Source organism: Solenopsis invicta, chromosome 11, assembly GCF_016802725.1.
Source record: "Solenopsis invicta isolate M01_SB chromosome 11, UNIL_Sinv_3.0, whole genome shotgun sequence".
NCBI classification, from domain to species: Eukaryota; Metazoa; Arthropoda; class Insecta; order Hymenoptera; family Formicidae; genus Solenopsis; species Solenopsis invicta.
In genome coordinates, this window is record NC_052674.1 from 3,264,043 (window position 1) to 3,286,301 (window position 22,259).

Consider the following 22,259-nt stretch of genomic DNA (forward strand, 5'->3'; position numbering starts at 1 on the left):
TGTGCAGATTTTCCTGTATCTATATGAGACATCCCTCTTAGCAACCGAAAGCGCAATCTGAATACCGATAAGACGGATCGTGTCTACTGATCGCGAAGTAATGATCGGCACTGATTTCTCACGTCTATTTGTCCCTTTCCTTTTACGCGCACGAAGGTATTTCTCACAGACACCTTCACACTCGAAAAATACTACTGTCGATAGTATAATGATGCTCGAGCTCCGAAATGTCTTCACGCGAGCTTAAGACGATTGGATAGGAAACGTACAGAATAACGTAATTCTAAAAAAAGCCTTTATAAAAAAAATAAAAAATGTACATAATATTTAAGTACAGAATTTTAAAGGTGTATGCATTTTTAACAGGGCTAGGTATATTTTAAATACTTGTATTTAATGTACAGCATTTGAAATATAATATATTATTAATAACTACCTAATATTTGGTTAATTAGATTTATTTTAGATTTATTTTTAAGTAGTTATATTTTTTAAATAATGCATACATTTTTAAATATTTTTTAATATACTTGGCTTACATTTTTTTTTTTAAGATTTTTTACCGCATTGTTTGATTCTTTTTCAAGAGTTTGTATCAAGAAATCGTTAAATAGCGGGGAAGTCAAATGAGATTCGGTTAAGCGAAACTTCATCAATTTGCGAATATTATTTGTGTAAGACAACAATGCGAAGTAATGATGCGAAATTATGAGTTTAAATCATAAACTCAATTGAATTACGCTTTGAAAATTAATTTTCATATAATAAGAACAAAGTATTTTTTCTTTCATATATACATAATATATACACATGTATATAGATATATGTATAAAATTGATTTATTCAGAATTAGCAAATAGTTGTTGTGAAACAGATATATCTCCAATCAATTTTTTCTCAAAAAGGAGATATTAAAAACTGTTATTGCTACAATTTTTTACAAAATTAACATTAATCATATGTTCGAGCTTACAAAATTAATTCATAAAACGCTCTTTACTTTCAATAGCTTACACCTTCAAAATTGAAACTAAAAATCCGCTTCAAATTTAACAGGAAATTATTTTACTTCATGGATTTTAGTATACAGCATTTGTTTCGTTTAAGTATCGTATCTTCTCTAATAGTTTAAGAAAAGTAAATTAGGCGAAACTGAATTAGCTCCAGTTTATTTAAGAAAAACTGGCGTGTACATTTGCGGCTTAATGTTACTAAGGAAAGCCATTTCGTATCAGATTAACATTGCGATATCACGGTAATACTCGGTAATAACCGTAATATTCGCCTCGTCGCTCGCTGATTGCGAAGTAATGACCGTCCCCGATTTTCTCTTCGTGCTTCTCACGTACACGTCCGTACAACCCCCGTATTCTCTGCGACTGCTGTGCTTACCGATTACGAGGAGAGAGGAAAGGACCATTATCACGTAGTCGACGAATTCGAGTTTGAAGCGTTCCCACGTGGAATTTAAGAGAAGCACCCTGGCATGACACCCGGAAAGCACGTGCCCTATCTATCCGATGCTATTCTGCGTTAAAAGCGGGCGACCTTGAAGTCGCCGATAAAAGGGTCGGAAATGCTCACGTGCCGATCGAGAGACCTCCTTAAGAATTCTACGTCGGAGAAGTTTGCGGTAACTATATCGAACCGCAAGATTTCTCGAATTAACCCCTTTCACAACGGAACACGTACCCATAAAGTAGAAGTTACTGCGGAATTTTATTATCAGTTGTTTTAAAACTTACCTCAAAATCTCCGTTCGTGATATCTTTCGCTGAGCTACCTTCGCTTTATCAGCAATAAACGATAATTAATATCAAGCTAAAAGAAAATACGCGAAGATAACGATGAATTTGATTTTCTATAGCCAGTCCTGTAACAAAAATAAGAAAAAGTTCCAATTGGTATGAAAACTACAAATAATACGACGTAGCTTTATTCTTTTCTTTAATGCTTGAGAAAATGTTAACAAAACTTTCTTCCCGCAAATCATTTTTCATATGCTGCTATGTAATATCGAATTCAAATAGTTTATGTTTGCAAAGCTACGTTTACAGAAGGCAGAACGATATCCGATCGATCCACGGATCGCGATGTAAAATCCTAAATGCTTAATGCAGCGTGCGTGGCATACGTGATCACGGATACGCAAACGTGCAACATTTATGCACCGTTGTATTGAAAAGTGTATATCCTGCCGGATATTCAGTAGTTTATCAGCGAGTTCAGTGAAGCATTTTGACGATCAAATTTATTCCTTCCAATCGGATGCACAGCAGATATGATGGTTAGTGGATTACGGGATTTTTGCGCATGTTGTATGGGATTAAGAGGATGGCAGACGAAAGGATTATTGTTTTATAATCCCGATGGCCTGAATTTCCTTGGACTCTGCCGCGAAGTTTGATTGCGTTGAATGTTGTTTATGAAAATACAATAGGTACTGAAACTATTGTTGCCGCAATTAATAGAATTGATGAAGTGTGCCCGAATAAGCAATTTAAGATAACGCATTGTACAAAAATAGGAGCAAAGTAATCTTTAATTCTTATAAAAAGAGATGTTAATCATTGTAAATTGAAATTCAACGTATTAAACGTATTAATTACGTACATAAATCCAATTAACGTTTTTTTTTTAAGAGAATAGTTAAATCCTACAAAAATAATAAAAATATAGCTAAAAGTAAAAAATAATTAGTATTAAAAATAAAATTACATATACCTCTAGCATTTTAAAAGTTTCTTTACAGCTTATTCATAACTATTATTTTTGTACATGTGTACAGGAATTAACTCGTTTTTACACTGTCAAGTTGAAAGTACAATTTGTGCAGAATAGATATACATATCAAAAGTGTCGTCATAACATTGTCCGAACCAATTTACGATATAAAATGTCAATAAAGGTTCCATGCCAAAAAAAATAACACATATCGACAATTACCAGGAGAGGCAGATCGGACAGTTTAGGAGGTATCTCGAAATAAACGGCACGTGTCTGATGCGTTACGGAAATATCATAGTCGTCCTCCTTTGCACAAGCGACACTCAGTTTCCTACCAGGTGGTCTCCCCTCCTACGCGCTTCCCTCGCTCAGTCTCTGTCATATTGCTTTACGCTATGCGGAACATCGCATGCGGATGCCATACAAAAACGAAGGCAAACCAGCCGCGTGACACACCATGGATAATAATAACGTTACGATACCCCATTTAGACTTTCGATAGTGCCCCACCCCAAAGAAGTCGGTCGATCTACCAACTGCTTCTGTATGCTATCCTGATCGTAGCGTCCCTTTCATCCGTTGGCAAAGGGCGCGAACGTCGGGACGTCTAGTTTTACCCTCACCCTAAGCGTCGAGGGGTAGTTAATGCGCGAGATAAAGATGCGATATTGATGAGCATTCGAAGAACTTACGTATTGAATGTGTTGTTTTTACACAATAATATTAACGATTTTTATTGTTATTTAATTTAAAACATAAGCAACCTTTAATTTAATTAATTCTGATAATATTTATTTTTGTCTGTTATACGTATTCTATAACCGCAGAACATTATTAATTCCTATAATGAATTGTTTTTAAATTTAAATATAAAAGTAATACTGGCAATGTTTGTTTATATTTTAAAAATTAGCTGTATTTATATAAGCAATTTTCTTTAATGTGACTATAATACTGAATAATTATCTCTAAGGCTATATACATAATTAATACAAACGAGAATATGTCAAATTATTGAAAAAAAACGTAAAATTATACAAAATAGTCTTTCTCTTTCTCTTTTTAAACCAAATATATCACAGTATTAATCTATGCTGATGAATATTGAGAAAAAAGGATCAGCTGCGAGACAAAAGAATGGATAAAAGGACGGTGTTTTAACACTTATTTAAGCAAAAAATTTAAATAAAGGCTTAATCCGACTTGAAGTTCATTAAATATGCAATCCCGTATCATTGGCCGTCTTGATAAATTTACATGTAATGGATCTCTTCATTCAGGTTCTCGGATTCAAGGACACATATATATGGCTTAAGGATGATAATCCTAGTCAGAAGAAAAGGGGAAATATTCGCTTGACGAAGGCCCTTAATGCAAACTCTAAGGTAACATTTTTATACTCTGCAAAAGAACGTTATTTGAAATAACGTCCCATAACAGAGAAAATGCTACAACAGACTTTTTTAATTAATAATTTCTATATTCAATACTTTTCTAAGATAAGAAATTATTAATACTAATGCACGAAAATAAAAATAATACTAGCAAGTTTTGCAATGATAAAAATACAAAACTTGTATAAATACAAAATTATACAAGATACAACTTTCTTAACATAATCTCTGTTTTATTGAAAAAAAGATTATCTGGGCGGATCAACAGAAAACCGTGAAACGACTTAAACGTGATTACATCTCATTAGCCGATTTGGAGTCTGAAAAACCTTTAACGCGAGAGAAACGTCTTCCATTAAACATATACGGAGATGTATCAAACGCTATTGACGAAAATGATGGTGCTGTCCATAAATTACGGATATTCAACGATGAACTTTGGAATCAAGAATGGTATCTGGTAAAAATAGGTTACAATATTTGCACATTTTCCTGTAATTATTCAAAACGTAATGCTTCATTGTCGAATTATACAATAGAGATTCATAGCCAAACGATTTTAAGATGAAATTTTATTGATATTGTAAATCGTCAATTACTCTATGAAAGAGAAATATTACCATATGTATTATATCTCTTTATCTTCGATAAAATTCCAGAATAAATTTCAAAGTATTTCAAGAATCTGTTTTATTTTGATACTTAAATGAGTAAACCCAAAGAAAGTTTACTTCGTAAAAGTTGTAAGAAAACTTTGTGCGAAGAGCAAATAAAAAAAAGTAAATAAATGCAATTAATAATTTTGTTTGTATAATTAATATATGTATTTTATTTGATTTATTATTTACTGCAAAAGAACACAAAAATATATATCATTATATTTTCAATAATAAAGTATAAATTATGCAACAATACATATATAAATCTTTCAAGAGCAAAAATAATCAATTTTATTTTTTGTAAATGATTATAATTTTATTAATTTTTTCTTTCTTTCATGCAGAGCAATTGACTTTTGAAGAACTCATATATCATACTGTCTTTGTCATTTTTTATTTTTTATGATTTTTCTTTATCAACCGCCGTAGCAAGACACGAGGACGAATAAAGCTTTGCCGAAGCTCGACTTAAACGTTCTGCCTCTCTATCGACTGGGGATAACTGGTCGTGGAGTAAGAATTGCTGTTCTCGACGATGGTTTAGAATACACGCATGATGACCTGCGGAACAATTATGTACGTAACATTTGCTTCAAACTTTGTGCTCGTCTCATAGATGACGAAACGAGTTACTTAAGAATTTAATTTAAACTAGGAAACATTATTTTGATCCTATATTAATACATATTTTATCATAGACTATCTTCATATACATATACATATACATATACTTGCATTAATAGTATATTTACGTATATAAAATATGTATATGTACTTGCATTTAGCAGAGAAAAGACAGATTGTGAGATACGTATGGGGTGGTGAAGTACCATTACATTTCGTTTAATTCTAAGAGCAGCTGTTAAAATTACTTTGTTACAGTCTATTTAGATATTGTAGAATGATTACTGATTATTAGTGTTCATTGCATTTTCATAAAAATTGAATTTTGGTTTTGCAAGAAGCAATGATTTTTACAAGTGTATGTTGAGAAGCATGTTAAATATTAATCGTTTAACTTTAATTTAGCTTGAAAGCTTTGAATGTGGTTTTCAAATGATGTAATTTAATATGTGCCGTAATGTGCGTATGAATTCGGCATATAAAATTATATTATGTAGTGAGAAGAGTTGTAAAATGCTCGTGATCCATTTGCACTATGAGTATAAGATTGCTTTTGCGACTTTACAATCTCATAGTGGGCGTTGCTTACTGTCAGTAAAAAAATTTATATATATATTTTTTTAAAGTTATTTTTTAAACCAAAGAAATTATTTAAAAAAATTTTTTTTAATTAAATATACTTAATAAAATGGAATGAAAGTAACAGTTTTTATTAAGTAATAAAACTTTATAATTTCTAGTACTTTATAATTTCACATAAAAACTTTTATGGCACTTATAAAATTTACAAAGAATCATTAAATTGTGACATTTTAAAATTAAAGGTATCTTTTATAACATTATCTTTTAATATTACGTAACCGCTCGTCTTGCCATCTCACAACCAAAAATCTTTTTTCCTTCTTCAGTAAATTATAAATTACATTTGTTCTATATACCCAATAAATTTCTATCTATGAGGATGATTGGTAGAACTCTACAATGTCTAATAAATTGGTGTTGATAAGAATTTGCGTTAATATTTACTGATAATAAGGTATGTTAAAAGAACAAAATGGTATTCCACTATCCCTTTCTTTCCTCTACATATAAATCATATATGTATATCTGAAAATAAATTTTATATCTTTATGTAAATGGATATCATGTGTCTTCATAATTTAACATTAATTAAACAACATTATAAGGAGAATTATTTTTTATAAATAGCGAGAAAATGATGTAATATATATTATCTATAGTTTATATATAATTGTAATTATAATATTTAAATTAGGATGCGGCCATTAGTTACGACATAAATGAAGGTGATGACGATCCTTTTCCAAGATACGATGACTCAGGTAATTTCTATTAGATCTTTCTACAAACATATAAACGTATAATACAGTTACAATGATAGAATAAATATATATAGCTTAATTGTAATAGTTGGCAATATTATTTAGTTATATTATTAAACCAAGCGCATGTTAGAGCACTTAATATATTTAAATCAATACACACTGATTGATTGCAAAATTAATGGAAAGTTATTGCTTGTAAAAAAACTTTGTTACTTTTAAACTTTATAAATTTTTTGTTGTCCAAATGAACTAAATTATTAACATTTCTAATTTTAATTTATATGCAGAGTTATTAGTTCCGATAATTTAATATTAATTTTACTTTCTATATTTAAAAAATTATTCTTGTCTTAATAAAATATATTAAGAATCAGATTTCCACTTATAATTAAGTAATATTCTTTTATAAAATGTAGCTAAAATGTACCGGCAAAATAAATATAAAGAAATCTAAAATATTTTGTTTAGTCTAAAAGAAAAGTTTTAAAGTCCAGTTTAAAAATTTTTCTTTTAAAAGAAAAGATTGTCATATTTTAACTCATAAAATATGCACTACATTTTGATATATTTGTATGTGCGTGCGTATTATTTATAAAATAAAAATGCAGAAAAGAAATATTTACAATATAAAAATATTATATATTGTACAAAATGCAAATTATGACTTTGCAACATGTAGTTGTGATTATTAAAAATAATTTAGTAAAATATTATATACGAGGTGTGTTCAAAAAGTATCGCGAATTTTGAATTTTCGCGGGTTACGTATATTCGAATTTCGATCTTTTTGTGGCGTTATGTTGGTACTCATGTCTCTCACTTATGCCGACAAGCTCGGCCATTTTGAATGTTCACTTAATTGTTGACAGCTGCTTTGCTTGCACGTGTTTTGGATCGTCTTCGATTTTTACCTATTCAAAAAAATGGATCAAAGAACCTGTATCAAATTTTGTGTGAAAAACGAAATTAAGTGCGCGGATGCATTCCGAATGTTGACTGTGGCATACGGAGAAGCTACCTTGGACCGAAGCAACGTTTATCGGTGGTACAAAATGTTCTCAGAAGGCCGAGAAGATGTGAACGGCGAAGAGCGTGCCGGACGCCCGAGCACTTCAACAACAGACGAAAAAATTAATGAAGTGGAGAAAATGGTATTGGCCAATCGTCGAATCACCGTTAGAGAAGTTGCTGAGGACCTAAACATATCGATTGGCTCGTGCCATTCGATTTTTATCAATGATTTGGGCATGAGACGGGTCGCCGCGAAATTCGTACCAAACGCCCCTGCTCACACATCGTTGCTTGTGCGCGACTTTTTGGCCAAAAACAACACACTAATGATGCCGCAGCCACCGTATTCCCCAGATCTGGCCCCCTGTGACTTTTTCTTGTTCCCTAAACTGAAGAGGCCCATGAAAGGACGACGTTACGCTACGCTTGACGAGATAAAGACGGCATCGAAGGAGGAGCTGAACAAGATAAAAAAAAATGATTTTTTGAAGTGCTTCGAAGATTGGAAAAACCGTTGGCACAAGTGTATAATATCTCATGGGGATTACTTTGAAGGGGACAAAATAGATATTCATGAATAAATAAATAATTTTTGAAAAAACACAAAATTCGCGATTTTACAAAATAATTTAGTAAAATATTATATATTTCGAAATGACAGCTTACGTATTTTATTATATAGAAATTTCACATTTTTATTACCAAATTTTTATGAATATTAAAACATAGGATGGAGATATTTGTAACTCGGTTATTCGAATAATGTAGTAACGTCATAAGAGTTCAGTCAATACAATTTAATAAATAATTCATCCGGGAGAGGAGAAGTAAAAGTGTTAACGTGTCGATATTAATGAAATTTGCGTGAGATCAGATCGAATATGGTTAATCGCATTATCCTCAAATTAACCTATTCACAGGTTTACAATCTAATTATTAATTAAATATGATTATACAGGATGAAATTAGTTATGCAAAATGGAAGCGATCTGACGCTGGACATTTAAATAAAATAAACATTGCTTATTATTGCTTAACTTTAAATTATTATTTTAAAAATATTTTTCCATTTCAAATTCTCTAGAGAAAAATGATCTATGTACTTTAAAAAATAATTTTTATAGGTGGAAAAAAAGAAACGCGCAGTAGATCCAGGCTACTCTGCAGTATTTCGTTTTCAATAAAATACATGTGAAAAGCGTTTCATTTCTTTTGTACATGGACTACGTTTAAGGCGTATCGCTTTCATTTTTATCAATTGATATTGCATCACCTGTGTACAATTGCATACGTAATATTCTGAATTTCAAAGTCGAGTAATGCTGAATATTGCATAGCGAAATCTTAATACCTCCCACGCAAATGTTGCTATCGTTTGACTCCTCTTCTCGTGCATCTTGCAGGACTTTGGCGGGCTTCGCCAGCCCGATTGAACATTACTGTTTCACGATTGTATTATAAATTCAACTACTCCTCAGGGATGAACGGTCATGGCACCAGGTGTGCTGGAGAGATAGCTATGGAGGCCAACAACCAAAAGTGTGGCGTCGGTGTCGCCTTCGACGCATCCGTCGGCGGCATCAAGCTTCTCGATGGCCTGGTGAATGACCGTGTGGAAGGCGAAGCTTTGGGATACAGGTCCGAGCTTATTGACATTTACACGGCTTCCTGGGGACCGGCGGATGATGGAAAAAGTTTAGAGGCACCTGGCAGACTCGCTGTTGAAGCACTTGAACGTGGTATAACAAAAGTCAGTTTGCAATCAAGTTTATAACAATAATAATAATAATAATAACGATAATATAATAGTAATAATAATAATTTTATTGATTATAACGAATCACAAAAAATAATAAAAATACATGTATAGTAGTAAAAATATTGAATGTACAATAATTACATGCAATAAGTGAGGGAACAACTAAAAAGCTCATTTGAAATCATACCTGAACATTGAAATAGTTATACATAATAATTACCCGAAATAAAAAAATATTATAAAGTACACATTATTGTACAGCATAAAATTATTAAAAAATAAGAGAATATTAAAAAGAAATATGATACGATAATTAGATTAAATATAGAAATAAAATGCAATAATTAAATCAAATATTATACAAAATATTAACATCAAAAATTATTTTCTAATATACTTTATAATAAACAATATTTTAGGAAATTAAGTTTTTTCTTTAACAAAAGGAAGTTTGGAACTCTATAAATAATTTAGATTTGAATCTCGGGATTGAAACAAATAATAAATTACCCTAAAAGCAAAGTTAACGTGATTCTGCCAGTTTTAAAAGTACAGAGAAAATTTTGAGATAAGCATTATATTTTATATTTTTTTATCAAATGTAATATTTATTTTTTATTTCTGGAGAAATATCTATGAAAAAAAAGGAGACAAGGTACGAGTTTTGTACTCGAAAGTCTCTAATAGGATTACGAGTGGAGTTGACTTTACGTCAGAGTGAAACAGATTTTCTGGTCATTTAATGTTTAAACAAGCTTTTAACACCAACTAAGCTTAAACTCACAATGTAGTTAAACTTTAACAATGTTTTCCACAATGATACGTTACTTGTTGATCATTTTTTTCAAACGGTAAAAAACCCGTTTTTCTTCATTGCATTTTCACTTGCCATAAACTTATCTTTACTTGCGCAATTTTTTATACTTGAGATTTATCCACGCACTGCGTATTCCACGTAAACGCGGCAAAGTAAATTATGCCCCGCGATAATCAAGTTCATATTTCTAGGTTAATAAATTCCTGTAGGATTTATTAACTTGGAAATATACATTAATTCATTTAATGCTCGAAAGTTTGACTGAAAGCAAGGATGATTAAGACGGCGTGTCGGGAAGAGATTAGAGAATAATTTAATCTTGTAAATGTAAGAGACTCGAGGCTCTTTGCGTATCTTGACTTTTTTTCGAGGATTTTGTTACCTAATAATGTAATTCATTTTGTACGATTTCAAAGGTATGTCGGCTTTAATGTTATCGGCGCGAACGTTAGTCTCGGGGCTACAAAGAGATGCTTGCAAGATGCTCGCGTTTATGAAGTGCTCTCTTCTCATTTCTTTTCGAGGATTAAATATGAAGGCGAAAGGTCTCTGACAACGGCCTGAGGGAAGGGCATGATTTACTTGTGCATATTTATAGCGGCATCTTTTATGCAACAGCATCTTTCTGCAAAGTTATAGCACACTTTCTAAAACGTCGCGGCAATCTTTAAAATATACGTACATAATTTTCTTTATTTATCTTTTGGGTCATTAGTAGGTTTTCGCTCGAGTAAATTATTTGCGATTTGACATCTCGATATAACGCGACGTGAAAGTTTTATCACTTGATAAATTACTTTGACATTTACTTGTGGCAATATTAATACTTGAATATTTGACAGGGTCGGAAAGGCAAAGGTAATATTTACGTGTGGGCGTCTGGTAATGGTGGCTCCAAATCGGATGACTGCGGATGTGACGGATACGTAGGGAGCATATACACCGTGGCTGTTGGATCAGCCAGTCAAACCGGAAGATTTCCTTGGTATGGAGAAAGATGTCCTGCTACCCTCGCTACGACGTACAGCAGTGGCGCGTATCACGATCAAATGGTTGTAAGTGCCTTTCAGCTTGACGATGATTAATTGAATTGAAAAAAAAAAAAAATGGAAATGATGTAAAAGATGACTGACTATTTTTCGTGAGATTTACTTTATTGATAATTAAATTCAATTGAGATACAAATGCTTTAGCAATAAAATTTTGTAGTTTGTAAATTTCCTCTTAAATTTTTATTTAAAATAAAAATATATTATTCTTATCTATATTTACATAAATTACTTGTAAAATAAGAAAAGTATGCTCGTAAATGTAACAGGACTAAAGTATCGTAGATTTTTCACCGGTATCACTAGAATGTATAATCTTTGATGCAATACGATACGCTCTCATTTACCTTGATTCGACTTTTTAACGTGTTTTCTGAAATCGAATGACAAATATCTGCGTGGGAGAGAAATGAAAGGAAGGGCGGTCGAATAATTTAATAGCTTTCATTTCCACTGCGCAGGCAACAACGGATCTACGAAACACCTGTACGACTAGGCACACGGGTACTTCAGCTTCCGCCCCATTAGCCGCCGGAATATTGGCTCTCGCACTGCAAGTAAAGTACGTACATACTGCCGGCAATCTCCCATTGAAACTTTTCTTTGAAACCCTAACGCTAACTTGATTACTAGTACTCAGCTACGTTTATTTTTAGTCGCAGCGTCAATGAAAAGGGATACTTTACTCTGGTCCAAACTTTCTTCCCTCGTAACGGTATTTTCTCTATTAACACACATCTCGTCATTAACTCCGAACTTGAGAAATTGAAATTCGAACTTAATTATAATGTGTAGCGTATAATTATGATAATTATAACAGAAAGGATAGTATAATTATTGTAATAATCAGTTTATAATAAAGATGAACGTACATTGAATATATACGATATGTTGAGATAGTATTTCATAATGGTACACGCGTTGAAGATACCTTTATTGTACTTTATTAAAGAAACGCTGACAAGTTTTGAATATATATTCTTAAAAATTCTTTATTACAGTTGGTCTTTTTCTGTCTTCACTTCTTAAATATATACGTACGATCGATATATGAGAATGCAATATTCGATATATGCAATATTCGATACACATCTAAATATAGAGGGTCACAATATATTATTGAGTTTCGATTTAGCCTCAATTAATCTACGGCCTAAAATAAAGATGTTAAATTTTATTTTAGCAGCAAATAGTAGATATTATCGATATTTTGATCGAAGACGGTATATTTCTTGTTCCTTATTTTATTATTCCGACTTCCTTATTTTTACAGCAACAACTTGACGTGGAGGGACATTCAGCATCTGGTAGCTTGGTCATCGGAATACAGTCCTCTCAGGTGAGCGTCTCTCGAATAGCAATTCAGGCCACGTGTATCTGCAATTGTGCCAGTTTAACTTCTTATTCTCTCGTGCCGCGGCAAAATAGATCGCGGCGTCGCCTGCAATACGAAACCGTAATTCAGCTAAAAGCCGTAGGAAATAATTTTTCTTGACCTGACGTTAAAAATAATTCAGCGATCAATGATTAACAAGAGATCGCAGAAGGATCCATGAAGCTCAATTATCGGTATTGAATGATAATTGAGCCTCTCAGAAACAAAATTAGTTAAGTTTACCTTACAAAAAGTTTTTCTTTCAAAAAGTTTTTCGATACTCAATTTTAGTATCAGGATACACGATTAAATTTTAAGTTGATCAATTTGCTCTCCTTTTTATTTTATACAGTTAATCAGCTTTGCTTCTGAGAAGTTTAATCGTAATTGATTTTAAACACTTTTTTGCGAGATTTTCAATCAGATTTGCACGAATGATGAAACTCGTTAGGAAAATCCGATATTATTTTTTTGACGTTTCTCCAATAGTATTAAATACATTTGTTATGTTTTTAAACATACAAGTCACAACTGTGCCATGCGTAAAAATTATTTCGAACAATGGTGTGCAACTTTTATCGAATAGTTGTCAAAGAAACGAGGTCATATATCCGTGGCGGAAGAAAAATTGCTGTTCGATCAGCCTACTGGGATGCGTAGGTACACAGATGGTCATGCATATTTCTGTTCGTTATTGCCTGGTCTCGTAATTTATATTCCGCGTTAATTGCCTCCTATTGTCGTCTAGTAAATTATAAATGCGTCCGTGATAGCTTTCGCAGAAACGTGTGTTATTCACGTTGATGAGAATTAGTTTGTAATCGTACTTTATTTGCCTACATGTGATGTTTAACAATTGTGGTGTCGAAATTTTGTATTTTTATTCAAAAAATACCAATATCGAACTTTGTTAAAATAATTCACGTCTACAGTAAAATAACTCTTAAAAAATCCGGCGCATTTTGTTACGGCGAAGAACTCCAATAATAATGCAAATCTCATTTTACTTCTATTATTATAGAGATTTTAACGAGAAAAAAGGAAATCGAGGAAGTCTGAGAAAGAATAATTTTTCCACTTTTGCGTGAGCTTACGGAAACATCTTTCCCCGAATGGGAGCTTTAATAATATTTGCATAAATTTTCAGCGAAAATCCGGGCTGGTTTAAGAACGCGGCTGGATTTTGGTTCAATTCACGCTTCGGTTTCGGGCTTATGAACGCGTACGCGCTAGTAACGGCGAGCTACAACTGGACGACAGTGCCAGAGAAGACTATTTGTAAAGTGGATAACGTGTACATGTGAGTAAATTAATTTAGCGGATTTAGAGCGGCGGCTTAATTGCGCGGTACGCGAACATCGTGCTAAACGGGCAGCACAGGTCGTACGGATAAAATGCTTCCATTGATTAAATGCCTCCATTTTTGCTTACAGAAGCAAATATATTTACGCGACATTTAATTAACAGATAATTTATATTTAAATTATTAGACTGGCAAAACTGGTCGATCTACGAATCTCCCATTTTCATATTTTATTTCGGTTGCTCGATACCACGTAATTGCAAGATTAGATTTTTCTGACGTATGTAAATAAGATATTAACGCGGATTATCGATTAGATATTAAAGCGAGTTGAACATCTACAACGTGTAGTCCCATCGGATCCTTAAATTTTATTTCACGTAATCCACGAATACTGAAAGAATAATGATCTTTCGCGCTATTCGGTAATCCCCGAATGTCGCATCAATCGAATACGGCGACCTCCTTTTTCGGAAAAGCATTTGCGGATGTTCGAAGAAGCATGAGATAAGAAGCGCATCGTTAAATTCAACAAGATCGTAAAGGTCCTCATTCGTTACGTAACGACAGGGCGATAGAAGCGAGAAAATGGGGCATCATGGAAGACTTTTTCTTTTATTAGAATACGTTTCTGAAAGAGCAATTTACGTAGCAGGAAACGACCGAAACTTTCCGTAACTTAAATACGAATGTGCGTGATCATCTCAAAGAGCCATCACCTCGCGCGTGACCGAAAACGGACGCTGTAATCTCGTTACAAGATATCCCTCCAACCTGTGTAATTTAGGTGCAGACGTACCTTCATGACTGTGAGGATTTACCTTGTTTCATGTTCGCGTTGTTACCTATTTTGCGCCAAGCCATTTGCGATTACTCATAATCTCACTGTGAGTGATGAGATACTCATAAAGGCAGCTGCATTAATTTACCTTTTTACGCGGCGCTTTCCTGCATTACCTCTTATAATTATTTTTACCTATAATTTCAAAATTACTTGCACGCACAATTACGTAATGAACATATAATTAAATTATACAGAGATTACAAAAGAAAGATTTTGTTAAAGTTTCTAAAAATTTAATTAGATACGAACTTGAAAATAGTTTTATTGTAATTATCAAAATAATTAAATAGAAGTCGAATAGATTATTTAAGTACGATAAGCTGTACGATAAAAATTTTGACATTCCAGCAGTCAGTTTGAGCGTCCAAACAAAATTATTTTCATATCAGCATCCAGCTAAATTTTTAAAGCCCACAGTAAAACCATTCTTTCCATGTAGATACTTTGAATGCAAAAGAACAGTTTATAATCGTTATATATATATACTTTGCGTTTTTAGGATAGAAAGTATTAGAACAAAGAGTTTCCGCAAATTTCAATTGCACATCAAAACCGCTAGATTTTTTTTTATGCCAATATTTCTTCATCTGCCAATATTTCACGACGGCTCCGGCGTTTCGCGAAACTCTTACATTCAAATCCACTGCTTACACGCATAAATATGCAATGTTTTTCGTCGCAGCGCCGATAACAGGCTGATTTATGGAAATTCCAAGAAACTGCAGTTCGATGTCGATAACTTTTGTCGGACATCGGAGAGCGAGATAATCTTTTTGGAGCACGTGGAAGTTGAGGCGAATCTCGAGTACTCTCGCCGCGGCGCACTGCAGATGCGTCTGACTGCGCCTTCAGGTATTACGTTTTTGACTTTTCAATCATTTATCATACCTTCAAAGCTTTACCTACGTGCCTTGGCTGGCAAATAAAGCCCGTGTGTATGCGCAACGAGATCGTAGAATATAGAATTTTTTTTCTCATTTCTGACTGTAAAGAAAATGATAAAAGTGTGAGTGGTATTTTTAATAAAACTTTGGTGCAACAAATGAGTCGCATAAGTCTCTTGTGTCCAGTTTACTCGGCTGCGCTTCATTTAAAATGCACCTCTGGAAACGTCAATCTTCATTTGTATCCGACTTATAGAAGCGAAAAGGACAGAAAGCCGAGGAAATAACCATGAGAATAGTTCGCGGAATGGACCGTTTTACGTCCTTAACTAGGAGAAATTTGAGAGACTTCCAAAAATACATACAAGGAAAGCCCTTCTATAATTATATCGGCGCTGCAGTCTCCAAGAATATTCTTGGAGGCTAAATGCAAATGCATTTAACTACATTCATAGAAATTCGCTTGTCAACCCAATTTATCGGGCTCTATTCACTGTTACAGTTGAGTTTATGAAAGAGATGGAAGAACTGAAGAATAGAAGAAATATGCGAAGAATAAAAAGTAATCAGCATAAATAATATATGCATATTTTTTATATAATTGCATTGCATTAGGCAATTTTTTCAGAATTAAGTAATTAAAATAATATTAAAAGAAAAGACATTTTGATATCTTTGCAAAGAAAAAATAGAAAACGAGCTTGTGTTTTCCGACACATATCTTTACGCGTCATATATTTATCGTAGAATCAAATATCTATCTGTTGTTTCTTTTGCGAATCTGTTACTTGAAATGCTCAATCTTTTTTTGACTAACGTTCTTTTTTTTAAATAATTTTTTTAAAAATTTAAAGATTAGGACGTTATATTAATTGAACAATTAATTGAACAAGTTAAAAGCGTTAAAAGTAAAATTGATTATCGCATTATTAAATTAAGTTTTTAAAGAAAATTCTTTAATTTATGATAAACAGATATTACGCAATTTCAGAATTATTCATCAAGAGTATTACATAGTTTGATATAACACGATTCTGTTAAGGAAAGGTAGCAAATAACAAATGGATAATTTCACACACAACGGAATTAATACCACCATTAATATTGCAAGTCACGTTTCTGTGCCGCATAGCAAATGCAGTTAACAGCACAAATACGTTCTTACTTCAATTTATAGCTGGAAATTCAATTAATGCTACTTCGATGCGACCTGTTTATTCGAAGAGGGACAGAATTATATAGAAACATAGCAATAGGATTTATTCATTGAATAAAGATTATCGAATACCGTTTTTAGTAACGTATGTTACTATATAAACCTTAAATGTGTAATAAATGATAGAAAGAAATTCTATGACTTTTTGTTGAATAGAATAGTGCTTCAGACGCAAATACATAGCAAATAGATAGCAATCATCATGTTGGCCAATACGTTATTTAAATCCGTACACGTTTACCAATTGACGTTGTTATCGACAGTTGACGTCACTCGCATCTGAATACCGAAAGAAATCCGAAATGTATTGAAATGCAGGATAGAATAACGAGTAAAAGCATCCTCACATCTAAAGCAACAATGTCATAGTAGGACATATTCTTTTTTTTATATTCGCAAATTTTACTGGCAATATTCTAGCGAAAGCACTCTCCTTTTTAAAGAATGTCATGTTGCAATTTTTATAAATATAAGGGAGAAGGAAATTATTTTGAAAGTGAGACAACTTTTATGTGAGCAAGCTTTTTCAAATTAATTTCAAGAAAAAAAAACTACAATTTTTTAGATGTTTAGATGTTGCTATTCTGTATTAAAAACTTTTAATTTTTAATTTCAATTTTTTGTTTTATAAATATTTAATGTTATTAGATTAATATTATTTATTAAAAATGTCTGTAATTTAGCAATTTAATATTTTTACATTTCTTGTCATCATTTTTTAAAGACATCTAATTATATATTTTATATATAATTAATATATATTAATTATATACTTACTAATAAATTGTGTTATTTTGATACTATACAAATGTCAAATATTAATTTAATAAAAAATATTTAAATAATGTTGTGTTAAATTAACATTTGAGTATTCGAAAAATTCAACACAAAAATTTTAACAAGGTTCGGTTTTAGCACAAGTACAAAATCGTCTTATTGTGTATTTCTATCTGTGACAAAGATTAAAAATACTTAGCTAATAATATTTCTATTAAATTTATTGTAAAAAAAGTAATACAATATTTCCATTTGTTAAATAGATCAAGAAATGCTTGCAATTAAAATTTATTAAGAATAAATAGAAGTTTATTTTAAAAGAAGATGATACCTTCTCTCATTTTACAAAATTCTTCTTTCATTGTACTAAAATAGTAGATCGTGTGTATAATATGATTTAAAATTGCAAATCTATTACATATGTGAGAAAATCGATAACATTCATCATGAATGCAAATGTAATTAACATCTGCATGTTTTACGGAATCGATTGTATTTGATTATCTTAAACTAGTCATAATGGGTATGCATGCTTGTAATAATTAACATGTTAGTAATTAACACAACTCTCACGAAATGTAATACTGGCAGTATTAAATTGCTCAGTATTACATTTCTGTAAGGGAAAACCAAATTTCATTTATGTTTTCACATTAATGATGCGATCTTTCTTGTAGCAAAAATATCGTAAAATATTTATCATAATATTCTTAAAAGTGTTTGTGCATTTACGTATTTTATACACAAGTTCTACTTATGCAAATCATGTACTTTACTTTTTAGGGACTACCGTCCATATTCTAAGTCCAAGGAAGCTGGATAAGTCTGACTCCGGTTTTACGAAGTGGAAATTCATGTCCGTCGCGACGTGGGGTGAAGATCCTCGAGGAACATGGATCTTGGATATAATTGATAAAGTAAGACTGAAAATATTTTATCGCAAATTCTGCTATGAGGGATGTTTGACACGTTGTGCAAATAAATAGATAATAGTAGAAAGAAAAATTTTTAGCGTGATTTTATTGTGCCATTTTTTATAACGTCACCGAAGAAATTTTTATTTATTTTACTAAATTGTTCCGTTTTAACAGCAATGAAAATAAACGTTGTTTTGATTCTAAAAAATAGAAAAATAAAAAAAATTGTGTTGATTATTGAATATCTTGTAAAAAAGATATGTGGTACGTAGATCATCTGAAAACTTTTACATATCTGCATAAAAGATAAAGAAGAGAGCAGTGACTCGAGAACACATAAAAATAAAACAGAGCGGCACTTTCTTCAAGCGGGCGAACATTATAATTTATAATATAATTCTAATCATTAATTTATTCAAAAAGACACGCAGAAAAGACTTAAGTAAACCGGTATCAAATAACTGCAAAACATACAATTTGATCTTTGAAATCTTATCATACTATTGATTATTATTGTTATAATATTATCATACTATTATCATGGTCATATTATTAATCATGAAATCGAGATGAGATTACAGTTATTTCAATTGAAAAAATTTTACATTTAATTAACATTGTTTATTAATATTGCGTTGAAAAGTACTCAATACTCACTCAATGTGAATCGAAACGAGTGCGCTATTTTTATGTACGTGAGTGGTTTGAAAAGTTTGTGACCTGACTAATAAAACACGAATTTTCGGAACAAATCAAATTTATTTTTGAATGTAATTTTCTTTTAACTTAATGCATTTACTCCAACTTTTTTCTAAATCTTTCATATCGTCAGTAAAAAAAACTTTTATCCAAACTAGAAAAATAATTCACAGAACTTTGCACCACAAAATTCGATGAAAGTTTCTTTCCACCGAGCTATTTTTCTAAATTCGGTAATAAAAACGCTCAAAATATATTTTTTCAATGTTTAACCGAACTCGTTTTCGATCAGCGTCAGCAAACGCGACACTCACGGTTAACTCTCTCAAAGGTTTATAAAAACATTGGCGTAAGTGCATTGGGTTAAAAGAAGATTACGTTGAAAAATAAATTTTATTTTGCCCTCGAAATTCGTGTTTTATTGGTCAGATCGGAAACTTTTCAAACCACTCACGTACTTACTTTTAACATTCGAGAAACACCCTTGTTAATCTTTAGATTTATAATAAAGTTAGTTAAGTCGCACAAAAAATCGGTTTTTATTCGCTCTTTACTATATTTAATTTCTTTTTTTACAATCATTAAATTTATTTTGTACATCCTTTAAAAAATAATTCAAATTATTGAAATAAAACCATTAATGTGAATTATCAATGTGCAAACTAATAAACGATATAAAAAATAGCGCAACAAAATCATGCAAATAATTTTTTTCTTTATTTATACATATTTATATTTGCAAAATTTTTCAGATAATTCTCGTACCGATGTGTCATATTGAAAGAAATTTTCATAAGTATATATAATTTTATTGTTAAAAAAAAGCTATTAACGGTATTATACACAATACTAAGTAATGAAAATATAGGAAAAAAAATTGAATCGTAACATAAAGTATGATTATTCTTTCGTGAAGTATACTCGTAGATTTCCATAAGAAAACTTCATATTATCGTGAAAGCATTTTATATTGAAAATACAAATATACTATATAGTATAATATATGTCGCTCAGATATGTATTTAATGGTAATAAAATAAATACATAAATTCAAAAAAGATGTTCGATTGAGTACATAAGGTAGTAAGGTTCACTCCCTTTTCCATCAAACATCTTAAATTACGGCCCTTGGATTTCAAAGGTTTACACATACGAATATATATGTATGAATAAATTTGCATATTTACATAATATCTACATATAAATAAAAATATTGTAAATTTTCAAAGCACTTTTTTTCAAAACGATACCTCGTGATCCGACAGGCCCCGTCGGATGACGATACATAAGTTACCAAAATGTTTAATGCAAGTCGAATATGTTGATCGAATATTGATCAGTTGAAATTACCTCGTCGCACATCCGCATCTATCACGCGTGCATATTTGATCGTGCATATTTACGCGCTTTCAGATAGGCCCAAAGTGGAATAATGGCACTATTGGAGTATTTACATTAATTCTGCACGGTACCGCGCAAATTCCGGTTTATCGTCGAAACGGACCGCGAATCTACAACGAAGATTACAATCGAATACGCAAAACCGTAAGTAAACACCAATAGAATTCGGTTGTTTATTACCTATTTTAATAATGTCGATTCTTTCAGTACGACATTCAGTACGATTTTCAGCAAAACGTAGTGGAACTGAACGCAGCAAATCCCGTAGAAGATAAATACAATCAATATATAAAGCCAAAAATTAATAACATTTGGTTCAAGCAATGGTTGAAAAAGCTAATAAGATTATTATAGTCAGTTTTCTAGTCATGTCATTGAATATTAAATTATTAAAACAATTAGAAACATTTAAACAATTATCACCCATAATAATTGTCTGCCAAAACATTAATTTTAATTAATATTCACGCAGGCTTACGTTACGCTTCTACAACAAACTAATCATATTATCCTTCACAGTTATATCGAACTTTCATTTTGAGAGTACGATATAATGCAGTAATTTGCAAATTGGTGAGAATCTGCCTGCCTTTATTAGCAAATGCTACATAATGGATTTGTGATATCTTTGTATCAATGGTAGTATTATTAAATGAATTTCCTGCAAACATGCCAGCGGGGAGAGTTCTTTGTAACATCCTACGTATGTACATACGCATGTGTAATTCGAGATACGTAAATTACCTTTAATTCGTTATCAACACTGAGTGAGTTTCTCCTAACCCTTTGTGTGCGGCTGTCTGGACCATTTAACAACAGGCATCGGCCGTAGCAAATATCGCTGAAATTCTAGACGTAACGGAACAAGATAATAGCTCTTGCCTATGCGCATGCAAGGTACGTTATAAATCACGAGTTACAAGCGGACGTAACTGAACCGAAGTGGACTTGCAAATCACAGGCATAAATACCTTCGTAATTGTATACGACTGAAATTCAGTAATGAACTTCAAATAATTGCGCATAATTACTTATTTGTTTTAATTAAGATTTCATTAATCTTAGCGAGTTACTTTTTAGCTTTGATATGTAAATACTTTGTATTTTCTTCGAGAACTTTTATCAAGAAACAAGAAGAAGATCTCTTTGGAAAATCTTGGGGTGCACATCGTAATTAAAAATATAAAGAGGAAAATAGATTTACTGTAAAATTTCTTGATTTGAATTTTTCGGAAAATTTTCTTTCCGTGAAATTTTACTTTAGATATGCAGTCTTCTCTTGTATGCACCATTCTAAGAATTTACATATCCTTGGCTTTGCAATTGTGAAATGTCGTATGAACCCAAAGATACATGCAAACGTTCCCTTTTGCACGCACTAGAGATTACCATAGAGGAAAAGGAAGAAAAACATTTGAGTTTGCAATCTAAATCATCTTTACAATAACATTTGCACT

General features: G+C 31.7%; 1 protein-coding gene across 1 annotated transcript in view; it reads left to right on the forward strand.

Annotated features, from left to right (window-relative positions):
• LOC105194699 (neuroendocrine convertase 1) overlaps window positions 1-22,194 on the forward strand; it is a 34,930-nt gene extending 12,736 nt beyond the window's left edge. The window contains exons 3-15 of the mRNA XM_026130799.2: window positions 4,008-4,112; window positions 4,369-4,581; window positions 5,210-5,356; window positions 6,681-6,747; window positions 9,240-9,511; window positions 11,180-11,392; window positions 11,848-11,948; window positions 12,660-12,725; window positions 13,909-14,061; window positions 15,591-15,760; window positions 18,569-18,702; window positions 20,815-20,946; window positions 21,010-22,194. Of these exons, the coding sequence (XP_025986584.1) occupies window positions 4,008-4,112; window positions 4,369-4,581; window positions 5,210-5,356; window positions 6,681-6,747; window positions 9,240-9,511; window positions 11,180-11,392; window positions 11,848-11,948; window positions 12,660-12,725; window positions 13,909-14,061; window positions 15,591-15,760; window positions 18,569-18,702; window positions 20,815-20,946; window positions 21,010-21,156 (1,920 nt within the window). The 3' untranslated portion in view covers window positions 21,157-22,194. The remainder of the gene's footprint in view (window positions 1-4,007; window positions 4,113-4,368; window positions 4,582-5,209; window positions 5,357-6,680; window positions 6,748-9,239; window positions 9,512-11,179; window positions 11,393-11,847; window positions 11,949-12,659; window positions 12,726-13,908; window positions 14,062-15,590; window positions 15,761-18,568; window positions 18,703-20,814; window positions 20,947-21,009) is intronic.
• The last annotated feature ends 65 nt before the right edge of the window (window positions 22,195-22,259 follow it).